Source organism: Gopherus evgoodei, chromosome 8 (genome assembly GCF_007399415.2).
Source record: "Gopherus evgoodei ecotype Sinaloan lineage chromosome 8, rGopEvg1_v1.p, whole genome shotgun sequence".
NCBI classification, from domain to species: Eukaryota; Metazoa; Chordata; order Testudines; family Testudinidae; genus Gopherus; species Gopherus evgoodei.
The window spans coordinates 46,169,686-46,195,591 of record NC_044329.1 but is presented as its reverse complement, the minus strand read 5'-3'; the positions used below and the strand labels follow the sequence as shown (position 1 = coordinate 46,195,591).

The window sequence follows — 25,906 nt, the reverse complement described above, 5'->3', positions numbered from 1 at the left end:
TCCATGTCAGTGCATGCAGCTCCATTTTACCTGTTCACACTGTGTTACACTGTTCACATTTGGAAGGCTTTCTTCTCAACCATAGGGCTAGGAACTTAGTTCAAATGAAAGCTTAGAGCCTGCAGAAGCTGATTGTTTAGGCCCCATACTCACCAAGAAAACTTTCCTGCTCATAACTGTTTCCCACTTAGTAGCTATCACAGGGGTCAGAAAGCGAATCTGATGATGTTACAACAGCAATAAAAGAAGGGGGATCCAATAATTATTAAAATTGATGGAAAGACTCCCACACATTTGGATGAGAACTGGACCAGGCCCAGAGTAAGAACGTTCCAGAACATGCCCCAGATATTACAGTATACGAATGAAAATGATCTTTACTGCTGTACTAGCCAGGATAAAAGTCACAGCCAATTCTCTTGCTCCCAGGAATCACTTCTGCGTAGAACAGATCACGCGGGGTCATGCAAGCTGACGAGAGAGCTTCAACTAACCACTTCAAAGGCCAGCAGAACACTCTCAATGCATCTAGTCAACTAGGAAATACTAGAGCATAAGGGGAAAGTTTCTTCCTAAACTTAGGTGATCGCTTGCTGCTCTAGTTAGGAGACTGCCAGTAACAGAAAAGATGAAAGTCACAAGGCCTGAGTTATGGTGACCAAAACTGATCTTGGTACTCAAGGTGAGGACGTATCAGAGAACATAAGACCACTATAGTATCTGCTGTAATATTATTCCTCTGTCCCTAGGAGACAGCAGAATGTCATATACACACAGCTGACCAAGGCTGCTTGTTAAGTAGACATCTTCTTGCAGATTAATGGTATAAACTCATTCGCTAACGTCAGAAGGAAATCCTCCCTCGCCCCCGCCACTTCTATGCAGACTACACGCTCCTGTGAGTATAACCCTGCTCAATTGCCTCTCTGCAACTGCTGGCACAGATCAGTGCAGTAACACCGCTACCAGATGAGATGAGCTCTTGGGAATAGGCGCAGGAACTAGGGGGGAGCGGGGGGCTTGCTGCAGCACCCCCAGGTGTTACGTAGGGCCAGTGGCCACCCACCCAAGCCTCCACTCCCCAGCCCGAGGCTTGGGTCCTGACTGCTAGCCCCGCTTCCCAGCTGCTGGGCCTGTGCCTGAGGCCCCACTCCTAGGACTCTGCTCTTGGGGTGCTGGCCCGGCTCCCTGGCTCTGTGCACCTGGCTCCCCATTCCCAGGGCTCTGCTCCTGGGGTCCCGGCTGCTGGCTCCACGGCTGGGGCTCTGCTACTGGCCCCACATGCAGGTTCCAGCTGTGGGCCTCGTGCCTGGGGCTTTGCTACTGGCCCTGTGCCTGCCCCCAGCTGTACCCCTTGTCCAGGTTCTCCACTCCTGGAGAGACAGCACTGCTCCCGGCCCCAGCTAGGGGGGGTGAGGACAGGGGAAGGGGGTTGGCTTTCAGCACCCCCACCATTAAAACGGTTCTAGTGCCACTGCTCTTGGTTATTTCCAGTACAGCAATTCATCCATCATCTCTGCTGTGATGGTACCCTGACCACCACCTCTGGGAGTTTTATTGCCTTAACGGACTTCCTAGACTGTCTGTATTTATTGTTTGTTGTCCTACCATTTTCTGATACTGTGAATTCCCTTCCTGTATTTCACGCTATACTCCAAGCAGTGCAGACCACGAGTCTGTCTCTCCAGAGTCTTTTTTCTAGACTGCATGGTAGGTCTCTCTCTCTTGCCTGAGCTCTTGGTCAAACATTGTGTAATTTTGCTGGTGTTTCCGCATGTTCTGCATCTTTACCCTGCATGAGGACAACAAGTTCTCACTGTTTTAGGTGCAATTGTTCTAATGTTAGGAGTTGTATGTAGTGCTACAGTTTACCTCAGACACAGTGTACTGACCTGGCCCTCTGACATTGACATCCAGCCCATCCACTTCCTGATCCTCCTGCGGTGGTGTAAGGGCTAGAGATGGGGTCCCACAGATGTCAGCTGCCTCTAGGTGTTGCTGTGTCCACTGGCGCTGATCTACCTGCTCCTGTCCGTCTGACAGCAAAGCTTGGTCTTCAGCCTGCCACAGGGAAATAAAAGTTCACTTCAAAAACAAGTCAAATAGCAGCAGACACTTTCAAAGCTGTTTTTAAAACAAGTGTCTCCATTATTCAGCGTGGCATTCTTGAAGTTGAAGTTCCCACTGTGCAAGAACTGACCTGGATTTACAAAGAGGTCAGCACTGGCAAAGCTTCTCTTTCCTCCTTTACAGTCTGGAGGTCTGTACGGGGAGGGGCTCTGGCATGAAGTGACTTTGTTCCTGTTCTGCACTGGAGCGGTTGCCCTGAATTTAATATTTGCAGTTTGGACAGTCTTAACTTTTAGAAGGTTTTTAGACGTTCAGGATTAGGGGGTATTTTGGGGGAGTTACAGAAGTACCAAACCGTATCCCAGGTAGAACAAGAAGAGTCTCAGTGGTTTGAAGGCAATGTTCAATGCCTAGCACCTCTTACCTTTGCTCTCTTAGGCAGAGGTCCTCCACTGCTGGTCCAGTGCTCACTGAGACTGCAGTCAGTCAAATTACCCTCTGTAGCTTGAACTGACAGATTCCTAAATAAATGGAAGAACACATGTCACATTGCAGACTGACAAAGTGAGAGCAGAATCACTAACACTAAGTTTAACTTGTTGTGTGTATGTGTGATGGGGCGTCTGCCACACACTGGCTGGTAAGTGTTTAACTGAGCCCTAGGGAGGCTGCGCGGAAAGCAGCCAATCAGGGCTGGGCAGGCCCATATAAGAAGAGCTGCAGGGCAGAGCAGGTTCAGTTGCCCCCTGGAGCTCAAGGAGGGAGGACTGGCTGCCTTGCAAGAGGAAAAAAAGCTAGCATCTTGGACAGAGCAGTGCTGGGCAGGATAAGAGGAGTAAGAGCAAGCTCCCGGCTGACTGCTGGCATGCTGAGGCCCAGAGATAAGGGCGGAGATAGTGCTGGGGCTGTGGGGAAGTGGCCCAGGGAAGTAGATTGAGAGGTTGGAGGGGACGCAGCATGTGGCTGCCATCTACAGGGTCCCTGGGCCGGGACTTGGAGTAGTGGGTCCCCGCCACTTGCCACTGAGGAAGTGACTGGACAGTCAAACTGTGGTACTGTCCCCTAGAAGGGGGAGCACAGTGTGTGGCACAACCAGAGGGCTGTGTCCTGAAGAGGACGCTGTGGTCCTTGGAGCAACATGGGTCCAGGAGCAGAAGTGACAGTGGTGAGGTATCACCGAAAGAGGGTGCACTGGCTAGCAGTGCTGATCCCTGGGACAGCCAGCAGGAGGTGCCAGACTGGTGAATCACACCCTGTCACACATGGTGGAGAACGTGGGCACACAGTCACCCCTGATATAAGGGAAGGATAGAGACTGCGGGGACAATTGCCTGTTACAGAGATTGCAGAGACTATCTGAGAGACAGTGGAAACACAATATGTGGAAGCATGTTTTGCTGAGGGCTTATATAACCTCCCAGACTGGACTTCAAAGTCAGTGCCCCTGAGAAAAGGGGCCAACAAGCAGCCAGGGCAGCTTCAGGTCCTGCTGCTCCAGGTACTGCAAACCCAAGAGAGACAATGGGAGGCACAAGAGTACCTACAGGCCTATATGACCTGACTAGCAGAGCAGCAACTGAACCTATTCAAGTTGCTGCGAAGGGCAGTCCACAGTAATTGCAGAGAGCGAGAGGGAACGAGAGGCACCTGGAACAGAAGCCTGGGAGGATGCTATGCCTGTGGGCAACAAGGACATTGGAAGGCACAGTGCCCCTACAGGGATAGGTGACAGGAACCTCACCCAGAGAACAGGAGGAAGGTAGAGCCCAGGAGAACATAAGAACGGCCGTACTGGGTCAAACCAAAGGTCCATCTAGCCCAGTATCCCGTCTACCAACAGTGGCCAATGCCAGGTGCCCCAGAGGGAGTGAACCTAACAGCTAACGATCACATGATCTCTCTCCTGCCATCCATCTCCACCCTCTGACAAACAGAGTCTAGAGAGCCCCACCTGTCGGGAGAACAGGGAAGGGATGGGCATGTTGGGCCTGTGAGCAACAGGAGCGCCTGCGAAGGGAGTGTCCAGACCTCAGCTCTGGGGTCAAGATTGGCCCCTGGGAAATGGCTAAGCAAGGGAAGGAACATGGTAGGCCCATGGCCAAAAGGAGGCAAAGGCTTCTTGTTGATGCCATGAGGAGGGCCGTGTAAGAAGATATTACCCCCTTAGGAGAAGGCCGATTGAAAAGGGGTACATGGGAGCCAGACTGTCAGATTACCCAGATAGATGTGGAAGTGATGACCATGGACCTGGCGGGGAGCCAGCTCCCACAGCCAGCAGGTAGTAGGGAGATTAATGTGACTGGGACAGAGGGAGCCTGACCTGATAAGGGGGAAATACTGTCCTAGATAGTAAACTTTTAACACTCTTAACGTCTGATTTATCACCCTTGCAAAGGTGGCATCCATAGCCTTGCATAACGAACTTCCATTGAACCTGAGACTTAAAGGCTTTTAGCCATCTAGCCTGGGATGAGATCTCAGAAACTGTGCTGCAGCAAGCAGGCTGGAGAGCTGGTGGAATCCAGAGTGGTCCTTATGTGGGGTAGGACGTAAAATGGGATGAAAGAAGATTTAACTTCAGATCTGAAGGTGGTGCAGGTCTCCTGCAGCAGTGTGAACTACCCTGCTGTCCAACTGAGCTCTTATGAGCCATTTGCCCAGATATGGACACTCCTCCAACAGATGAATCACAACAACTTCCACACACCATGTCAATGCCCAGTGTGCAGGGAAGGACCTTGCATTGGTCATTTCTTGCCCACCAAGAACCTGACATGGTTCTTCCATATTGCAAGGCAAAAGCAAGCACTTTTAAGGGGGAGGGCCTAAAACTCACATGGGGCTTGTAAGCAAGGTTTACGGTGCATAGAGACGCCATGCAGAATGAGACTTTCCTCAGTTACTCATTCCATTTGGAGAAGGCCAGAATAGGGGCTAGGCTATGATTTTTTTTGTTGATGAGAAAATCCCAGGAATAAAATCCTGTCCCTCTGTAAAGCTCTGGCATCAGTTCTGCAGCTCCTATTTCCATCAGAGCCATGTCTGCCTCTTGCAAAAATTCCCTATATGAGGGAGCCCTAGAAAAGGAAGGAGGGTTGGATATTGGCCTGGCTTCACACTGCAAGAGCACTCCAGTGTGATAAACTCCAAAACCCAAACAAATGGCACCCTGTTCGTCAGCTAGGACAAATGGTCTCCAAAGCTGGGGTAGAAGAGAAAGGAAAAGGATCTGAGTACTGCAAGTACTGGCTCTGGGTCCATAAGTGCACCCTCAAGTTTGTTGCTAAATATCAGAGGGGTAGCCGTGTTCGTCTGGATCTGTAAAAGCAGCAAAGAATCCTGTGGCACCTTATAGACTAACAGACGTTTTGGAGCATGAGCTTTCGTGGGTGAATACCCACTTCTTCAGATGCATGTGGTGGAAATATCCAGGGGGCAGGTCTATATATGCTAGCAAGCAAGCTAGAGATACGAGGTCAGTTCAATCAGGGAGGATGAGGCCCTGTTCTAGCAGTTGAGGTGTGAAACTTCAGGACCAGACTTCAAAGAGAAACTGCTGAGCTTCAGTTCATCTGCAAAATTTGACAGCTCAGGATTGAACAAAGACTGTGAATGGCTTGCCAACTACAGAACCAGTTCTCCTCCTCTTGGTTTTCACACCTCAACTGCTAGAACAGGGCCTCATACTCCCTGATTGAACTGACCTTGTTATCTCTAGCTTGCTTGCTAGCATATATATACCTGCCCTGGATATTTCCACCACATGCATCTGAAGAAGTGGGTATTCACCCACGAAAGCTCATGCTCCAAAACGTCTGTTTAGTCTATAAGGTGCCACAGGATTCTTTGCTGCTTTTGTTGCTAAAGTGCACCCCAACAGCAGCCGGGGAAGGTCTTTGTATTCTCCAAGGAGTTTCCTCTGACGGTAGCTAACTCCCTACAGGATTACTGTGACTGGCCTCTAAGTATCAAAACAAACATTGCCTGAAACAGGCTAAATGAAGCCCAGAGTCCTGGCTATGGACTTTGTAGCTTTCAGTTTTTACAAGACTTCAACCTTCTTGGAAGTGAAGAGGTCTGCGCCTTCAAAGGCAAGTTCATAACCCTTGCCTGACCACAAAGACCAGAATTCAGGACATTTCAAGTGGACTGTACCCAGAGATCTGGCAGCAAAATCAGATATCAAATGCAGCCCTGAGGGAATGTTTGGACATCTCCTGGCTTTTAGCCCTGAAAATGCTTGTGTCTTGGCCTCAGATGCACTGGGCTTTAGAGGCAGCTTTTGACCAGAGCCAAGTGTTTTTTCTGGCCTGATAACTGACAACACAAAGTTTTGGACACTGAGGGATAAGCCTTTCTTTCAAAGATGTCCAATGGCTACATTTCTCTGTCCCTGGGATCAAAGAACTTCCCACCGTTAGTGTTCTCTCTTGCCTGGGAAACCACAAGCAAGCAGGTTTGGAATGCTGGCAAACACTCATAGCCCTCCATAAGGAATCAGCTTTCCCCAGCACAAGTAACAGAGGCAGGAACAATCTTTGTAGCCAGCACCAATGAGTGAGGAGCCTTCTCCCACCTAGCACACCTGACAATACAAGGCAGGCCACTGCTCCCGTACTCTAGAGATTGGCCTGCAGAGATGGCTAGGCATGCCAGGGAAGCGACCGAAGGGATGGTGCAGTTAGCACGCTGCCCTGTGAACTGAAGGATTGTGAAGTGAACTGTTTGGCAATCTTAACTGAAATGTGCTATGTGGCTGCTACAGTAGAGTGGATACAAGAGAGCCTAGTGACAGCTGCCCTTGGTAACCACAGCTCTGAACTTCCTTAGCTTTTACTTGTAAATTCTCAACCCCAACCTCGTATTGAGATAATTTCTGGCACTGATGTCCCTTGCTTTCTGAAAAGGTGCAGCTTCAGTAAATGGGCACATGCATGCAGGAACATGAGGCGGGCACTCCATATCCAGTAGACATATGCTCATTTGCACATTTCTGAATTTGGAGCTTTTTACATGGCTCCACATTGAAATAAATGTGTAAATACAGCGAAGTCCCCTGACTGGGTTATCTGCCAGGACTGAACCCAGACCTCTGGCTCTAAAAGCACTTGCCTGTACTGCATCAGCTATAGGACTGGTCCATTAGCTTGGAGACAGTAAACCTTTCTGGCCACTAGAGGGAGACCAAAGCCACACTCCTGGTATGTACCAGTAAGTTAGAGACATGTTTTCAGCATCTTTAATCCTCATTAAACACACACACTGGACCATTTATTGACTTTTGATTTCTATAGAGTTTCATCATGGATGAATATGGCCCATTATCTGCACTTATTTCAACAAGCCAGTGATAGCAGGGAACATCCAGAGCTCTGCACTTGGTTAATTCAATGGAAAGTCAAGTAAAGTGAATGAAGAACATGTGATTTTCAGGCATTTTGTTATTTCTGCACAATCAGACCTCATGATTTAAAACTCTCAGAGTCAGACACCAATCCTGTTAGGTAACATCTAGTCCATCCCCTAGAGGGTAGTGCAAGACTGTTACCTACAATGGGTTTTCTGGTGCTTTATAAATTTATCCATGGGCTGGGGCTTCCATCTGTAATATTAAATGAGTTATCAATGAAAGACCATCTCAACTGAACATATGACAGAGACAAGCATGAGAAATTTTAGCCTGATGTGTAAATTTACCTCACCCCCAAAGTTTTAAGTACCTTTAATTAGGGATTTATGCATTACATGGTGGTTTTGTTGGCTCCCAAAAACCTAGCATGCATAAAGGTGTTCAATGACTGAATACAGACTTACTTCAGTCCAACTGCATCTTCCCCAACTGGCTCTCTGCGCTTGTGGTTACTGGGGTCCCGACGTAGAACAAAGCCCTCCGGAAGCCAGAGGGAGCCATGTTTGCGCTTTCTCTTTGCCACAAGCACACCCAACAACAGGATGAAAAGGATGATCACAGCTGCCACAGCAAGTAGGTAAAGCAACTGGGTCTTCTTTGGTAGCCAAGGTTCACCTAAAAACCCCAATTAAAATACAGCAAAGTAAGTGCTTTTTTGGACAGCAGCCTTAAGTCCTCCTTCGCTCCTTTTGTACATAAGAACATAAGAACGGCTGTACCGGGTCAGACCAAAGGTCCATCTAGCCCAGTATCCTGTCTACTGACAGTGGTGAATGCCAGGTGCCTCACAGGGAGTGAACCTAACAGGCAATGATCAAGTGATCTCTCTCCTGCCATCCATCTCCATCCTCTGACAAACAGAGGCTAGGGACACCATTCCTTACTCATCCTGGCTAATAGCCATTTACAGACTTAACCACAATGAATTTATCCAGTTCCATTTTAAACGCTGTTATAGTCCTAGCCTTCACAACCTCCTCAGGTAAGGAGTTCCACAAGTTGACTGTGCGCTGCGTGAAGAAAAACGTCCTTTTATTTGTTTTAACCTGCTGCCTATTAATTTCATTTGGTGATCCCTAGTTCTTGTATATGGGAATAAGTAAATAACTTTTCCTATCCACTTTTCTCCCATCACTCATGATTTTATATACTTCTATCATTTCCCCCCCTCCCGCCGTCTCCTCTTTTCCAAGCTGAAGAGTCCTAGTCTCTTTAATCTTTCCTCATATGGTACCCTCTCCAAACCCCTAATCATTTTAGTTGCCCTTCTCTGAACCTTTTCTGGTGCCAGTATCTCTTTTTTTGAGATGAGACCACATCTGTATGCAGTATTCGAGATGTGGGCGTACCATCGATTTACATAAGGGCAATAATATATTCTCAGTCTTATTCTCTATCCCCTTTTTAATTATTCCTAACATCCTATTTGCTTTTTTGACTGCCGCTGCACACTGCATGGATGTCTTCAGAAAACTATACACCATGACTCCAAGATCTCTTTCCTGATTCGTTGTAGCTAAATTAGCCCCCATCATATTGTATGTATAGTTGGGGTTATTTTTTCCAGTGTGCATTACTTCACATTTATCCATATTAAATTTCATTTGCCATTTGGTTGCCCAATCACTTAGTTTTGTGAGATCTTTTTGAAGTTCTTCACAGTCTGCTTTGGTCTTAACTATCTTGAGCAGTTTAGCATCACCTGCAAACTTTGCCACCTCACTGTTTACCCCTTTCTCCACATCATTTATGAATAAGTTGAATAGGATTGGTCCGAGGACTGACCCTTGGGGAACACCACTAGTTACCCCTGTCCATTCTGAGAATTTACCATTAAGTCCTACCCTTTGTTCCCTGTTTTTTAACCAGTTCTCAATCCATGAAAGGACCTTCCCTTTTATCCCATGACAGCTTAATTTACGTAAGAGCCTTTGGTGAGGGACCTTGTCAAAGGCTTTCTGGAAATCTAAGTACACTATGTCCACTGGATCCCCCTTGTCCACGTTTGTTAACCCCTTCAAAGAACTCTAATAGATTAGTAAGACACAGGTGACTTGCTCAACAGTTTATGTTTTTCTATGTGTCTGACAATTTTATTCTTAACTATTGTTTCGACTAATTTGCCTGGTACCGACGTTAGATTTACCAGTCTGTAATTGCCATTAGCTAACTTCCAGTCACTGGGTACAGAAGCCGATTTAAAGGACAGGTTACAAACCTTAGTTAATAGTTCCGCAACTTCACATTTGAGTTCTTTCAGAACTCTTGGCTGAATGCCATCTGGTCCTGGTGATTTGTTTATGTTGAGTTTATCAATTAATTCCAAAACCTCATCTAGTGACACTTCAATCTGTGACAGTTCCTCAGATTTGTCACCCACAAAAACTGGCTCAGGTTTGGGAATCTCCCTAACATCCTCAGCCGTGAAGACTGAAGCAAAGAATCCATTTAGTTTCTCCGCAATGACTTTATCGTCTTAAAGCTCTCCTTTTCTGTCTCCGTCATCGAGGGGCCCCATTGGTTGTTTAACATAGGGTTTCCCTCTTCATGAAGACTGTGATTTTTCTCTACTTCATAGTGGGTTTAGAACAAAGGACACCAAGGCCTTAGGAAGTTCAGACTGCACAGTAGGTTCTGACAAGCTAGTATAACTGTACAATGAACACAGCACTTCCCTTCTATTGTCTAGCCTTTGTTACATGTTTTTCAGAGTGTGCGTTTTAAAAGATTTCAGGGTTGCAGAAAGCAAATTTTGAAGAAGTGCATAGCTTGTTCATACAACATGGTGTGTAAATGTAACATTTGTGGAGACCCCGAACAAGCTACACATAGCTTCATGAACAAGATCTTCAATGGTGCATTCAATTGCTTTGACGAAGATCCTGTTCTTTTAAAAAAGATCCTGTTCTTTGCTCAGCTGACTCAAGATATCCATTCCCAAATTCACAACACTACTAGGTATAAAGAAGTGGTTTCTGCTCAAGTGCTGAATCTTCTAACCAGGGCTCGGGTTCTGGTGTCATCTACGGAAATTCTGTATTGAAGAAGAGGATATTTCTGGCAGGCTAAATTTTTATTAAAGGTGCCTATTTAAATCTGCTCAAGGGGTTTGGAATTTTGAATGAGTTCTAGCAGACAGATGTGATGGTCAAAGATGTGTGATAAATCTCTTACATGGCTCTGCGATTTATCACCTCCACATATGTATTTTACAATCGTTTTACACTCCACACTAAAAGGTAAAAAATTAATTACACGAAGTGTACCACATATGCACACAATGGCCACACATACCTGTAATACTGCAGGGGGTCAGTAAATTAGCCTGCAATAAAAGTTTTTTGCAGGATTAAAGAAGCTGCATTTGAACAGCAAGGTGCAGGCAGATGTTGAAGTGCTGATCAACAATTAAAACATGCTATTTCATACATGAAGTCAAGCATTTATTTATTTCATGCTCCAGACATATCCCCCCATCTCTCTTCCAATGTTACTTACTTTGGACAGAAACAAAGGGGTAGGGCAGCATGTCCTGCATGGCCTGAGCTGCTAAGAGAGCTGCAGCAGCTTCTGTGCTTTTGAAGCACTGGTCTGAATCTTCACTACATTGGCGGTTGTCAATTTCCAGGAACACCTTCGTGCTGCAGGAACAGAATTAAAGTGCAGAGGAGTAAGCAAAGGAAGAGAGAATTAGTCCTTCTAAATGTGCATCCCTAAATTAAAATTTAGTCTCCCAGGTTAATTCTTCCAACCCAGCACTGTATTTAGCAATCTCCATAGATTTATACTCCTCCCGTGGCAGAACAGAGACGTATTTTAGGCCACAAATACTGCATACATTTGAACCCACCTCACACCCACAGTACCTAACAATCCAGTCTCACTAGTGATGCACAAAGGAATTCACTCACCCAATGACCTCCTGTTCAAGTTCTCTGGGTTTGCGATTGCCTGAGAGTGATCGCCGACTCCGTGATGCCGGCGTCTCCCCGTAGTATGGGAATACCATGGGGTTTCCCTGTGAGTCCAGTTTTATTCTCAGGTTGGTATGAAGAAGGGATCCTAAAGTCCGCAGGAAACTGCGGGCATCACTGAGCAGCTCCTCGGGGGGCATCAGTACCACAATAATAAGGGTCCCTTCTGCCAGTTTCTCAGCTTTGTCACCAGCACAGTCCAGGCCATCCCAGCCACACTCCTCACTGTTACAGCCCTGGTCACAGCGCCCGTCCGCATAATGATCTGCACAGTACTTATCATACCTACGAGAGGGGCACGGGGTTACAAACAGCAGCACACTGGTGTTTCATTGCACCTCTAGTCTGGGGCCTGCAGAACAGGACACAAACCTTTCCCGGCTAGCTAAACAGCTCCTGTCTGGGTTCAGGTTGAGGAGAAGACTGGAGGGGCTGCAGCGTATCAAGTGAGGCATTTCACCTCTAGTGTACTGCTTGCAAGCTGGCCCCAACTCTGGGTCTGAGTGGGTGGAGGAGACCTAATACCTGCAGGTCATCTGGTTTCGTTAAGGAGAGAGAATTGCTCAGTCCAGTAAATGGCCCTGCACCCAGCACTGGGATCAAGCAACCAGTTACCATGGCGAAGTTGCAGCATCTGCTGCCCGCTAGTGATTAGAAAGAAGCACCCCAGGTCTCACTCCTGTGCCACGTTTGTGTGGGGTGGGATCCAGAACATGAAAAGACATCTAGAAGTTTATTCCCCCCTCGGGCCTCAAGAAACACTCTACTCTGGTTGGAGGAGTTTGCTCTAGTTGGAGTTTCTTTGGGAAGCAGGAGAGGTGCAGATTGGGAAATATGTTCAGTAAGTAGCTTAGCATGTGGTGTCACTGAGCAGACTATGTAACTTTGACCGTAAGCACACATCTTCCAAAAGTTATTTCCAAAGAAAGCCGAAAACCAGATGAGAAAGGGAAAGTTCCTTGATGTGGGGGTCCTAGCAAGAGTGCAGAGAGCACGCGCCCTTCACAGGGCTGCGGGGGGAGAGGCAGTACAGGCCAAGCATTCAAGCTGTTAGAAGCACTAGCAAGAGCCTTGTGTTAGTTACAGAGATCCCAGCAGTCAGGAGCAGGCCTTACTTGCATAGCTTGCTATTTTGCTGGCACTCAAAGTTGTCGAAGAGGCACTCGGGTGTGTTACAGAGCTCGTCGCACTCGCCATTGAAGTGCTGCCAGCAGTGCAGCGAGGAAGAGCAGTTGGCCCAGGGATCCTCTCCTGTCAGGGAACAGTCACCTCCATCCCACTGGCAGGCGTGCATGTTACAGTCCCTGTCGCAGTAGCCATTTCTTGATCTTTCTGCACAGTGTTGGTCTGGACAGCCCAGCGGCTGTTGGCTGGGGTACACTGAGTGTTCACACTGGCTCCCTTCAGATTGATCAGGACATTGGCAGTAGTAGTAAGGTGGCTGAGCCCTGGGATGGCAGCTTCCACCATTCTGGCACGGTGCACTGGCACAGCCTGTACCAGTCTGGCATGCTGTGCCAGCTGAGAGCTTTGGGCAGTAACACTGGGGCCCAGATGATGTCTGGATGCATTGCTCCCCTTTCTTGCATTTCACTTGCCCACAGACACTGTGGCTGCCAAACTCACATTTAAACCCAGAATAACCCTATAAGAAAAGTGGGGAGATCAAACCGATTAATGTTCTTAGGGCTGGAGAAGAGATATTGGTTATGTCACGCACAAGGGTGCACAAATATCAGTTTATCTATTTCACACATCCAACCCCCTCATCAACTCCTGTATCCCTACCCCAGGAACTTGTGGGGCTTTCCTAGATCTAACCACAGACACACTGGTTCCTGTAACCTACAAGACTTTGAGCAGAAAGCCCACCAAGGAACTGGTCCCTACACCAAGAAGCTTATCTATCTGGTCTTGCCTTACAAGTCCATAGTGCATCTTTGAAGTGTGTGTGCTATAGTTAAGGTTGCAAGACAATCTCCATAATCTCATTTCCTCACAAGGTGATAACTGTCAAGAATTTTCACACCTTTGAGGCTGACATTTCCCAGAATTGACCACTACATGAAGTTGTGTGTGCACCTGACTTTCACACGCTGGAACACATTTTCTTTTGTTTTTTATTCATGAAAAGGGCTCAGTGGAGTTCTGTGCAAACAAGTACTCAACGGAGTAGCAAAAAACCTAACACTAAATATCTAAAACTATCTTTAGGACAGAGAAGCTTTCTCAGAAAGCTACTGCTAGGGCTGGGAATGGCAAATCTCACCCTACCACCTGTGGCATTCAGAAGGAACTGACTGGTGGGTGGGGCTGTACTCCTATGCTCACCTGGGAGCCACATGGATGCCAGTACAGTTCCCATGGAGACAGCTTCCCACAAAGTTCAGAGGGTGCACACTTCCTCTACAGCAGGGATCAGTGCTGGCGATACTCAAAGAATAAGCAGTTTGATGGAGGCTTTGAGGATCTTTGCACTACTCATGAGCAGTCACTAACTGACGGGGCTTACTGTACAATAAAGCCAGAAAACATGGGGATGTCTTGGCTAAAACATGCTGTGTAAGGGCATGACACTTACTGGAGGACACTGGCAGATGAACCCAACAGACATACGACTGGCAACAACACAAGTACCGCCATTCTGACAAGGCTGCTGGGGACAAACATCTGTTAGGGTCTCACAGTGACGACCTGAGAAGCAGACACACAGGGAAAAGTGAGCACACAAAGTTAAAATCAAATGGCTGCTCAATGCTCCCTTATTTTTCAATAAGAGACACTGACAATAGATCCTCCACCAGTCTGTAAGGCTCATTCACTCTGTAACTCCAGTTGTCCCTGAACCCTGGCAATTGGGGTGGAGCTGAAGAATGTCCTCTGGATGGTACCTAGCAGTACAACATAGCTCATGTTCCACATTCAATTCTGATCATATCACCAAAATGGTATCAAAGAATTGTCAGCAGTTAAGAAAAGGGCAAAAAAATTGATTATAGATTTGGAAGGAGTGATTTATGGAGAAAGTTAAACATGTATGGCTTGCTTATGTGTGCAGTGAAGTAAAAATGAGAGTTGTGCACCCTTCAGATAATTGTAAACATTAAGGAGGAAAAGAATTTAGGGTAATGAATTGGGAAAAACTAGGAATATGAGATTAGGACAGAGGAGATTAATATCAGGAAAGAACTTCCTGGCAGTGAAGTGTATTAGGCTGTAGAATTCTCTCTAGCAGTATTTATGGAAGTCCCATTGCTCGAAGATCTTAAAACCAGACTGGTTAAAACAGCAGAAGTCTGTGGGGGGAACAATCATGGATTGTCACAGAAATGGACTGGATAACCTAATGACTCTTGGGCCACGTCTACACTACCCGCCAGATTGGCGGGTAGTAATCGATCTCTGAATCGACACCCGTACTCCACCTCAGCAGGAAGAGTAAGCAGAGTTGACGGGGGAGCTGCGGCGGTTGACTTGCCGCCGTGAGGATGGCCAGGTAAGTCAAACTAAGATACTTCGACTTCAGCTACAAGAATAGCGTAGCTGAAGTTGCGTATCTTAGAAAGATCCCCACATCCACCCCCAGTGTAGACCAGCCCCTAGAGAAGGGCAGGACAATACAGATAATGTTTTGATCAAGTCATTGGGAAACTGGGATAGCATTTCCAGGTACTCACCAGTGAAGGCATTGCGACAGATGCATGTATAATCATTGACTAGCTGAATGCAGTCTAGGCTACCATGAGGGCTACAAGGGTTGGAAAGGCACTCATTAATATCCCCCTCACAGCGCTCGCCTGCAAAGCCTGGGAGACAGTGGCAGCTGTAGCCCCCAATTTGGTCAATGCACTGTCCTCCATTAAAGCAACGGGGTCCTCCCACATCTGACGCACAGTCATCAATGTTCTCCTCACAAAGACGGCCTGTTGACACAAGTGAGAGAAACCAGAGCCTCAGGCGTTGCAGCCTCATTTCTTATAGTTCATCAAGTTACCAAAGTTGACCTTCCATTTAATCCAGGCTCACCTGGGTTAGGATCCCTGCCCAATTCATTTACTTCAGCCTCAGATCACCCCCAATGAACGTGTGGGTTAGATTTAGCCCGGTCTCAGCGGTACTTCATTTGAGCATTTCCAGGTGTGTATATATAGATATACATACACTTTAGAAAATTTGATTTAGTCCTACGGTTGAGGAGTTATCTATCAGAGTGATTGTTTGCTGAACACTGCAGACAGTTCTGCATTGTCACTTGAAAGGCTATAAACCGCAATTTAAATTTAGTATGGTGATAACCCTGAAACCTAATGACAAGAGTTTGGATCAACAAACTTCAAATAATCAGCAATGGAACAAGTTGACAGAAGTGCTTGTGAGTAGAATACAGGCTCAAGACTGGCAGAACACCACTGCTGGGCATCTAGGACAAGCTTTGGACATTGCAAGGGATGGTAGTTCTACAAGTTCCCCTCGGCAGCTTGTTCTGTTTAACCTATTCTTAGGTGAGACACTGTAGGGAAAGTGGCCTAAATCCATCACTGGTTCTGCCTCAGATAATAAGATATAGGATCCAGCTGAAGAACCAACCCGTAACTGATCCAGTTGAATCATATTTTCCTCATGCTTTACACAGAATACTCCAATTTACGTAACTCACTAAAATACTTGCTGTTTTGTAACACCCTGATAATAATGACTCATTTGTCATTCACTATAACACCCAAAGGCCAGCCAGCATCCCAGTTTTCATTTGGGAATTTGGCTATTCTTTCCTACATGGACCATTTTACTCATATACCTAGCATGCATGCCCCACTTTTATCCGTTCAACTTGTTACCTGAGCAAAAAGCTGGTTTGACATGATGTATTAGTACCTGTTGCAAGAGGCATGAAAGGATGAGAGAACAAACAGTGGTTATGAAGGAAGTCAAAGGCCCTAGATGAAAGAAACTGTGATAGGAACACTAACAAACAGAATCCACAATAATTCTTTCCTCCCTAGCACTTCAGCAATGTACTCAGTGCTGCACAACCTTCAGAGAGGAAGAAGTTAACAGGGCAAGAAATGTCTGCTCTCATTGGCTCTAAAATGCAAGCTTGTATTGAAAGCTATGTTTTGAAAAACAGGTGACAAAGATGATGACAGAACGGAAGTAGTATGTTGTTAAACCTTAACTCTACGGTCATACAATTTGTTTAAGAATTTCTTTTAGGGAAGTTTAATATATGAAAACTTAAAAAAAAGAGAGAATTCTACCATGTAATCTCTAATGGGTTCATTAGTAGCAAACTTGCATGTTTTTTCCATCTAACTTTTGGGGACAGATTTAGTTACAGCAGCTGATTTGAGCTGCTTTGGAGCAGTGCAAAGTAGCTCCAGTGTATTGGTCAGATAACAAAAAGCAGCTGCAAATCTGACTTATCAGAACAGCACAAAGAAGGCAGAGTGCACTGCTGCACTGGGCCCTTAATTTGCCATTGAATCATTTGTTTAATGCTTCCAGAGAGGGCACTATGACATTTAAATTGAATGATTTCTGGGAAACATACCAAAGTAAACTTCCAAGATATGAAATTGTGGCATTTGTAGGTAAGGCATAGCTTCAATTTTATAAATTCTGATTATCTACGAAAGTATGGAGGCAGACTGTGCCACAGAAAAGGATGGGGGAGTGATAGAGGCTGTTTGGGTCGTCAGAAGGGGGGTGATAAGATGGTCAGTGGGAAGACAGCATAATATGTCCATATAATACGTATAGATAAAACTAACCCATATGTTGTTGCATGTGATATCTAATTTAAATACTGGGTTTTGTGTGCACATATACATTTTAGTTTTCTTTTGGTTTCAGACTCTTCTAATAAGCGTAAGTTGAACATCTGCCAAAACTTATATTTCAATATTTTATTTCAATTAGCGGTAAAACCACTATATGATGATTACAAATGCTGCAATCAAGAGTATAATGTAAACTGTCTTGTCCAATGTTGTTAATTTGCTAATGTATTCAATCTCGTGACAAAGAAAAAATTTTCATTATAGCAGGTAACCTATACCAACAAGTACAATCAGTTGCAATTAATGAATTTCTAAATACATTCTGGCCATTTGAAAAAAAAAATACAATTGCAAAGCAAAAAGTCACAAAAGACGTGTGTGTGTGTGTGTGTAAATCAATATAGCTTTCTCTCTCTCAAGAGGATGGATTTTTCACACCCCTGAGAGATATTGCTATTCCAATGTATGTTCCTAGTTTAGTCCTTAATGTTACCCGAAATTGGGTCAGCTTGTAAGCTTAAGGAGGACTAATGACCCACCAGAGTTTGGCAGAAAGCAGCACGTTTATTATATGACAGCTAAAGCTCAAAAGAAGGGGGGGGGGTGTCACACTCACACTCGCATACTCACGCTCCCAAGACAGGCATGGCACTGGAGATGTCAGGATCCTTCAAGGTAAGTGTCCCATAGCACAGTGATGGATGCTGCGATGAAGGTAAGTCTTCCTGAGGCACGATGGAATGCAATGCAGCGAACCACTGGCCAGGCGAAGGGCCTCCATGGGAGGTACAAGCTTGTGAGTGCACTCCTGAGCACATGGCCCCTTCCCCTTTTAAGGACCTGCTCCTCATGGCCTGAGACTAGAGATGACTTGGCTGCATCTGGTTGGTCACACTCCACCTCAGCCAGTGTCCATGCAGTGTCCATGCATTGGGTGTGTGAGTGCTGCCTAATTAGAGTCCCAGACATCTTGTCTATCTAGGAGCTCTTCTGATCTTCCAGCTGTTTAAGCAGTCCATTCATCCCACAAGCATTCCAGGAGGGAGGGGTGGGGGAAAGCCACTTCACTGGTATTCAAAGAGGGAGAGGAGACAAAAGTGGGGTGGGGGGGAGAGTGTAACAGACCTTTTGAGCATACAGGTTATACAGAGCATACAGATTACTGCTGCTCCTACAACACTTATAAATACGGATGCATTGGAAACTCAGCAGATTTTGATCTCCAACCAAAATACATATGAGCACAGTTTGCAAATGGTCAAGACTCAAATACACTAAGTTATGAATAAGTGACCAAATGGAAAATAGTCTTGCCAGTTGAACAGACAATGCCAGAAGTTGCCAGCTCTTTTTGTTTGGCCACTCCCAATATGTGCACGGAAACGGCTATCTTCATCAAGGACCTCAAACACTGTTTTTTTATTTAGAGATAATACAGCTCTTTGGGGTCTAATTTACACAGAACTTGTCTAATTTTCGGCCTCTAGGATGCAAGATTTTAATCAAATTTTCTGTCTCTAGGACCGGGGTGGGCAAACCTTTTGGACCGAGGGCCACATATGGGTGGAGATATTGCATGCAGGGCCATGAATGTAGGGCTGGGGCAGGGGGTTGGGTTGCAGGAGGGAGTGTGGGGTGTTGGAGGGGGTGTGGTGTGCAGGAAGGGGCTCAAGGCAAGAGGTTGGGGGCAGCAGGGGGCTCAGGGCAGGGGGTTGGGGTGCAGGCTCCAGCCTAGCGCCACTTACTCTGGGGTGGCAGCAGCGCACAGCAGGGCTAAGGCAGGCTCTCTGCTTGCTCTGGCTGCAAGCTGCTCCCAGAAGCACCCGGCACCACGTCCCTGCAGCCCCTGGGGGTGGGGGGAAGGGTTCTATGCACTGCCCTTGCCAGCGGGTACCCCCCCAAAGCTCCCATTGGCCACAGTTCCCCATTCCCAGCCAATGAGGGCTGCAGGCAGTCGTGCCTGCAGGCGAGGGCAGCGCGCGGAGCCCTCTACCCTCCTCTCCCCCAGGGGCATGGCCACAGGGGTGGAAATATCACGGGACAGATCCAAAGACCTGATAGGCCGGATCTGGCCGTTGGGCCATGGTTTGCCCACCCCTGTTCTAAGACGCTCATTTATCAGTTTTTTCATTCCTTTGAACTCAGAACTCATTTTCCTTTGGACATTTTCCTCAGGATTAGCAACTCAGCAGCACTTGCAAGTTAAAGAACTCCAAAAGAATGTGTATGAACTCAGATACACCATGCCCAAAAAGCTTGGCTTGAAAATAGCTGGCATCCATACATACATTGTATCAGCAACTCTGAATGAAAGCTCAGCTTCTGGCAATTAAGGGCAGGTCTGCACTACAGAATTACTTCAGTATAAGGAAGTAGGGAGATGCTCTCCCATCAACACAGTGCTGTGCACATGAACGCTTATGTCAGTGTAACTTACGTCACTCAGGGGGGTGTTTTTTCACATCCCCAAGTGACAAAAGTTTTGCTGACATAAGTGCTCCTGTAGACGTGGCTTGAGTACCTTTCCTAGACCTGAAGAAGAGCTCTGTGTAGCTCGAAAGCATCTCTCTTTCACCAACAGAAGTTGGTCCAATCAAAGAAATTATCGCCCCCACCTTGTCTTTCTAAGTATTGTGACAGACTCAGGCCAGTGGGGTACAGGAGTCTGGTAGAGGGCAAATATATTGGTCACTGGATGAGTAGTTTTCTGTTCCCTGAGTGACCAGAGCAGGGGCTGCACTAGAGTAATCAGGAACCTGCTAGAACCAATTAAGGCAGATAGGCTGATTAGAACGCCTGCAGCCAATTAAGGCAGGCCAATCAGGGCACCTGGGTTTAAAAAGGAGCTCACTCCAGTCAAGGGAGGAGGACCCAGAGGAGAGGAAGTGTGTGTGAGGAGCTGGGAGCAAGAGGCGCAAGGGCTGAGAGTGAGAGGGTGTGCTGCTGGAGGACTAAGGAGGACAAGCGTTATCAGACACCTGGGGGAAGGTCCTGTGGTGAGGATAAAGAAGGTGTTTGGAGGAGGCCATGGGGATGTAGCCCAGGGAGTTGTAGCTGTCATGCAGCTGTTACAAGAGGCACTATAGACAGCTGCAATCCACAGGGCCCTCGGCTGGAACCCGGAGTAGAGGGCGGGCCTGGGTTCCCCCCAAGCCTCCCAACTCCTGATCAGACACAGGAGGAATTGATCCGGACTGCGGGGGAAGATCACTGAGGTGAGCAAATCTGCCAATAAGCGCAGGACCCACCAAGGTAGAGGAGGGACTTTGTCACAGTATTTAGACAGGCGGACAAAGTCATGTCTACATGCACAGTGCCGCTGTAGCATGTCTGATGAAAATACTCTATGCCAAAGGTAGAGCGCACTCCCATCAGCATAATAAAACCACCATGAGCCGCAGAAGTTCTTTCGCCGACACAGTGCCATGTACACGAGTGCTTATGTCGGTGTAACATATGTCACTCGGAGTGTGTGTGTTTTCACACCGCTGAGCAACATAATTTATGCCAGCATATCCTAATATCTAGGTATATAGGATTGAAATACAAAATCATCTTTGAATTGAGGTAATGGGTTGAAAACAATAAATGAAATTCAATAAAAATATAAAGTGGTTCACGTCGGAATAAGTGATTATCTAGACTGGGGATCCTTGCTGGGCACTCATATTAGTGTGTGATCTGAATTGGGGTAGAGTTTAATAACACACAGCAAGTGGTTTATGCAGTTGTATAATCCTGTTTAAGGTCTGAGCCATCTATTCAGCTCTACCTGGCACAAATTTGGCCTTACCTGGAGAACTGTGCTCCAGTAAGGGTATCACACTTCAGGAAAGAAACTGATGATGATTCAGAGGAAGACAAAAAGTTTATAACTGGTTTGGGAAACAAAATCTACACAGAAAAGCTGAATGAACCAGGCATGTTTTGTTTGGAAAATGACTAAGGGGAGATAAGTATTTGATGACTAGTGAAAACATTTGATCCCATGTGCACTTTATAACTCCTTTCTCTATATCTACTATGGCGATACTAACAGTAGCAGCTTAATGTACAGCAGGGAAAATGGAGATTAAATTGAGCAAACGTTATATCAAACACGCTATCAATGAAGGTTATGGAATCACCATCACTGAAATATATAAGCTTGCCAACTGTTAGATGACTATGGGGTAATCAAAATCAGTCTAGCTGCAGTGGAACAGGTTAGACCAGATTTGTTCAAACTTCCTTCCCAGAAAAGGATTCCATGACTGAGGTTAAGTGGAGGCTGAAATCTTAAGAACTTGAAGAACAAAGGACACTGGAGTTATGCAAGCACTAAACACACTTTTTACACAGCTAATACCATCCTGGTTAAAATAATTCTTGATGTTATAATTTATCCAGTTCCTTTTTTAAGGTAATAGGGAAGATGTGTGTGTCTCTCAGGTACTCAGAGTGCTTGACTCAACAGCCCTCTTCATGAGGAAGTACAATAAGCCCTGGGAACTCTATGGCATTAAAGCCAGTCCACCAGAACAGAAAGTGCCTCTTGCAGCTTTTACATAATTGCTGAGTTTCCTACCTCGAGTTCCTGGTGGACAGGAGCAAATGAAATGATTGACAAGATCAATGCAGGTTCCTCCATTCTGGCAGGGCTGGAACTGGCACTCATCCACTTCGTATTCACAGTTGACTCCTTGGTACCCTGGCACACACTATCGGTATAAAAACCAAACAAGTGTAAATAAATAATCTTCATCCAGCATGAACACAGTAGCATACTTTGAGATTGACACATCCTAGGCTAAAACAGGACAAACTACTCTGTGAGCCAAATGCTGCCCTAATTAGTTGCAGTGCAACGTCAGTGATTTCAGCGGAACAGCAGAGGTAACCAAGCACAGAATGTGAGGAAGGAAGTATTGAATGTCTGAAGGTGAACAATCTTGCTCCTGTGGACAGCTTACAGGATGCACATGAGAGAAACAAGGTGGGTGAGGTGATATCTTTTATTGGACCAGCTTCAGTTGGTGAGAGAGACAAGCTTTTAAGAGCTCTTCTTCAGGTCCAATAAAAGATATTACCTCCCACACCTTCTCTCTCTAATATCTGGGGACTGACATCGCTACAACTACATTGCATACTAGAATCTCACATGACACCCATGGAACTCCTGATTAGATTCAGCTGCTGTAGAAGTTGACTTGTGTTTTAAGTGTTATGTAAATGCAACCACCTCAGGAAATGTACCTCCAAGATCCTGCATGTACCACCATTCTCAAGGGCCTGGAAATGAGGGTTGGACACAATAACCTCTGGAGTCAATTCACGCAGCCCTGTATATCAGCTATAGGGATCAGGGAGAGGACGTGGACACACTTCCCTAGCAAGATGAGCATAAGAAATTTTGTACTATGTTCTAGTTTATTTTCATGTAATCACAGAAGTCAGGGATGGGAGAGGTGAGGAAATCCATCCACCTGGGGGCATAACATTTTAGTAACTAGCTACCATATCGCCTTATACTGAATACTGTCCACTACAAGCCGGAAGGTCCTTCTGGAGTGCTGCCTCCCTCCCTGCCAGTATCCAAGTTACAACTTATTCTCAGGTGTATTAACTGTATTTTTTGCCAAATGAAACCTTGTTTTGCTGTTTGACAACATTTCTAATAGCTTTAGAGCTTTGGGCTATGACTAACTGGTACATAGAACTTCTCTCTTTAAATATAATTGGAAAATGTTATTAACATGGCACTTATTCTCCTCGAGAAGGAGCAAGGACCCAACACCTTCCTCTACCCCAGGGGTTCTCAAACTGGGGGTCGGGACCCCTCAGGGGGTCACGAGGTTATTACATGGGGGGTGTCACGATCAGCCTCCACCCTAAACCTTCTTTTGCCTCCAGCATTTATAATTGTGTTAAATATATAAAAAGTGTTTTTAATTTATAGGGAGGTTGCACTCAGAGGCTTGCTATGTGAAAGGGGTCACCAGCATAAAAGTTTGAGAACGACTGCTCTACCCTACGAGGGCACACACTGGTCTTTAATTGTCACTCTCTGCTTACAGTAATTGTCTTGGGTAAGTCTTGTGCATACCAAACACAACTTGAGTAAGGGTATGTCTACACTTGCAAAGTTTTTGCACTGTAAATTTCACCGGTGATCGGGAATTGGTGAAAGTAAAGGGCTGGTTTGTGTACTCAATTAATTCCTCAGGGGTCAGAGAGTGTTTACATTAGCAGTACTTCCATTGAAGATGAGAGCAGCACTCTAGGGCAGCTATCCCACAGTGCAGCTCTCTCCAGTTTGATGATGGGTCTTGTGGGAAAGGGTGGGAGGTGATCACGGGAATCCTGGGTCCCTGCACAGCCTCCTCTCTCCAAACACTGATAAGTTCCAGTAGCTCAGCATGACTCCAGGCAGGGGATCACTTGCTCCCTGGAGCAGGCATTGCTACCTGACCAGATAAGTGAGCACTTGCCAAGAAAACAGGAAGGGGAGTTTCGAAGTTCCCGGGGCTTTACAGGGGGAGGGGTGGATGTCTGTTTACCTGGCATAAGAGCAGCAGAGCTGCTGGCTAGAGTGGTCGCCCAGGCACTGTGGGACATCCTCTGGAGGCTAAAAGCTGTGTAAACAGGAAGAATGTGTCTTCATTGCACTTCACCACAAAGGCATCACCGATAAGAGCTGTATGCCTCTCATGGAGGTGGTTTTCTTTTTGCAGTGAAACTTCTGAGTTTTGTTGCAAAAAGTCATTGGCAAGTGTAGATGCTCCCATGGTTTTTGAGCAAAAAAAGGGACTTTTTCTGCTTTAAATGGCAAGTGTAGACATGCCCCAGGTCTCAGTGTTGTTTGGGAAATGATCAGATACACTTGCAAAGGAGTTGGTAACCATTATGGGAAACAGATCACAGTAAGAATGATAGGATGTGAGTGAAGATCTGTACAATGAAAATGGAGGTTAGTAAGAGCTAAGCATCTTCCTTTTGTCCCTTATGTATCCTCCAGCTTTACCTCACACTGATATCCCCTGAGATAGTCACTGCAGGTGGCACCGTTCTGGCATGGATTGGAGGTGCATTCATCCAACTGCTCTTCACAGTAGCTGCCAGTGTAGCCCATGCCGCATTGGCAGCGATGACTGTTTCCCACATCAAGGCAAATGCCAGAATGTTGACACAATTGGTCCACGGGGACTCCTACAATAAAAATTAATTAAGCAAAGTAAGCAGCCATCTCAAAGTAACATTTCAGAGAAAATGCTTCCAAGCACCCTCATAGTCACGAGTTCACCTGGGAATACTTACAGCTAGATCCAGCCTACACAAAACTTCTACCCCAGGAACTATTCTTTAAAAAAGACTGCTCACCCAGACAAAGAATCACCCAGATTCTGGACAGGAAATTGCCACTAGCCCCATGGCAGACAATGACTGGCAATGCCAGCTTGGATACTTTTATTCATATCACTAGATATTTTGCTACTTGGTGAGTCTCAGTCTAAAATGTACATAAAACGAAGTGTGCAAAGGCTGGTTTCCACCCCATTCTCATCACCTGCTGGAGAAGCCCTTCTTACCCCTTGTATTGAGAATACCTCTTCCAGACATTCTTGGAACCAAAATTGGATTTGTTCCAAGATGACTCTTCTAGGAAGACTCTGGAGCACATTCCATAAGCATCAGATTTTTTCCATTTGCATTATTTGAATTCGGTAATGGAGTATGGGCCCAAAAGTTGTAGGCAGATGAAGCAGCTATAGGTTGATGACCAATATCCCTCAACCACATATTTAAGGCATCGGATGTGTAACAGACCTCTTTCACCTACAAGCAGGGCAGGGTTTCAACTGGTCTTTTGGGGATTCACCAGAAGGGCACAAAAACAAATTAGTCCAACAGTATTCAAAGGGGCAGCCCTTACGGAACAGAGATTATTGAAACCCTGAACACTGAAAAAAAAAATCTGATGAAGTTCAACAAGGACAAGTGCAGAGTCCTGCACTTAGGAATGAAGAATCACATGCACCGCTACAGGCTGGGGACCGACTGGTTAAGCAGCCATTCTGCAGAAAAGGACCTGGGGATTACAGTGGATGAGAAACTGTATATGAGTCAACAGTGTCCCTTGTTGCCAAGAAGGCCAATGGCATATTGGGCTGTATTAGTAGGAGCATTGCCAGGAGATCGAGGGAAGTGATTATTCATCTCTATTCCGCACTGGTGAGGCCACACCTGGAGTTTTGAGACCAGTTTTGGTCCCCCTACTACAGAAGGGATAGGGACAAATTGGAGAGTCCAGTGGAGGGCAACAAAAATGGTTAGGGGGCTGGGGCACATGACTTACGAGGAGAGGCTGAGGGAACTGGGGTTATTTAGTCTGCAGAAGAGAAAAGAGTGAAGGGGGATTTGATAGCAGTCTTCAACTACCTGAAGGGGGGTTCCAAAGAGGATGGAGCTAGACAGTTCTTAATGGTGGCAGATGACAGAACGAGAAGCAGTGGTCTCAAGTTCCAGGGCGGGAAGTCTAGGTTGGATATTAGGAAACACTATTTCACTGGGAGGGTGGTGACGCACTGAAATGGGGTACCCAGGGAGGTGGCGGAATCTCCATCCTTAGAGGTTTTTAAGGCCTGGCTTGACAAAGCCCGGGTTGGTATGATTTAGTTGGTCCTGCTCTGAGC

The 25,906-nt window shown here is 46.2% G+C and overlaps 1 protein-coding gene across 1 annotated transcript in view; it reads right to left on the bottom strand.

Annotated features, from left to right (window-relative positions):
• NOTCH2 (notch receptor 2) overlaps positions 1–25,906 on the bottom strand; it is a 134,576-nt gene that overhangs the window by 12,265 nt on the left and 96,405 nt on the right. Inside the window, 10 exon segments of the mRNA XM_030571978.1 lie at positions 1,893–2,061; positions 2,495–2,591; positions 7,885–8,095; positions 10,979–11,121; positions 11,392–11,739; positions 12,570–13,099; positions 14,036–14,148; positions 15,132–15,377; positions 21,802–21,934; positions 24,238–24,422. Of these exon segments, the coding sequence (XP_030427838.1) occupies positions 1,893–2,061; positions 2,495–2,591; positions 7,885–8,095; positions 10,979–11,121; positions 11,392–11,739; positions 12,570–13,099; positions 14,036–14,148; positions 15,132–15,377; positions 21,802–21,934; positions 24,238–24,422 (2,175 nt within the window).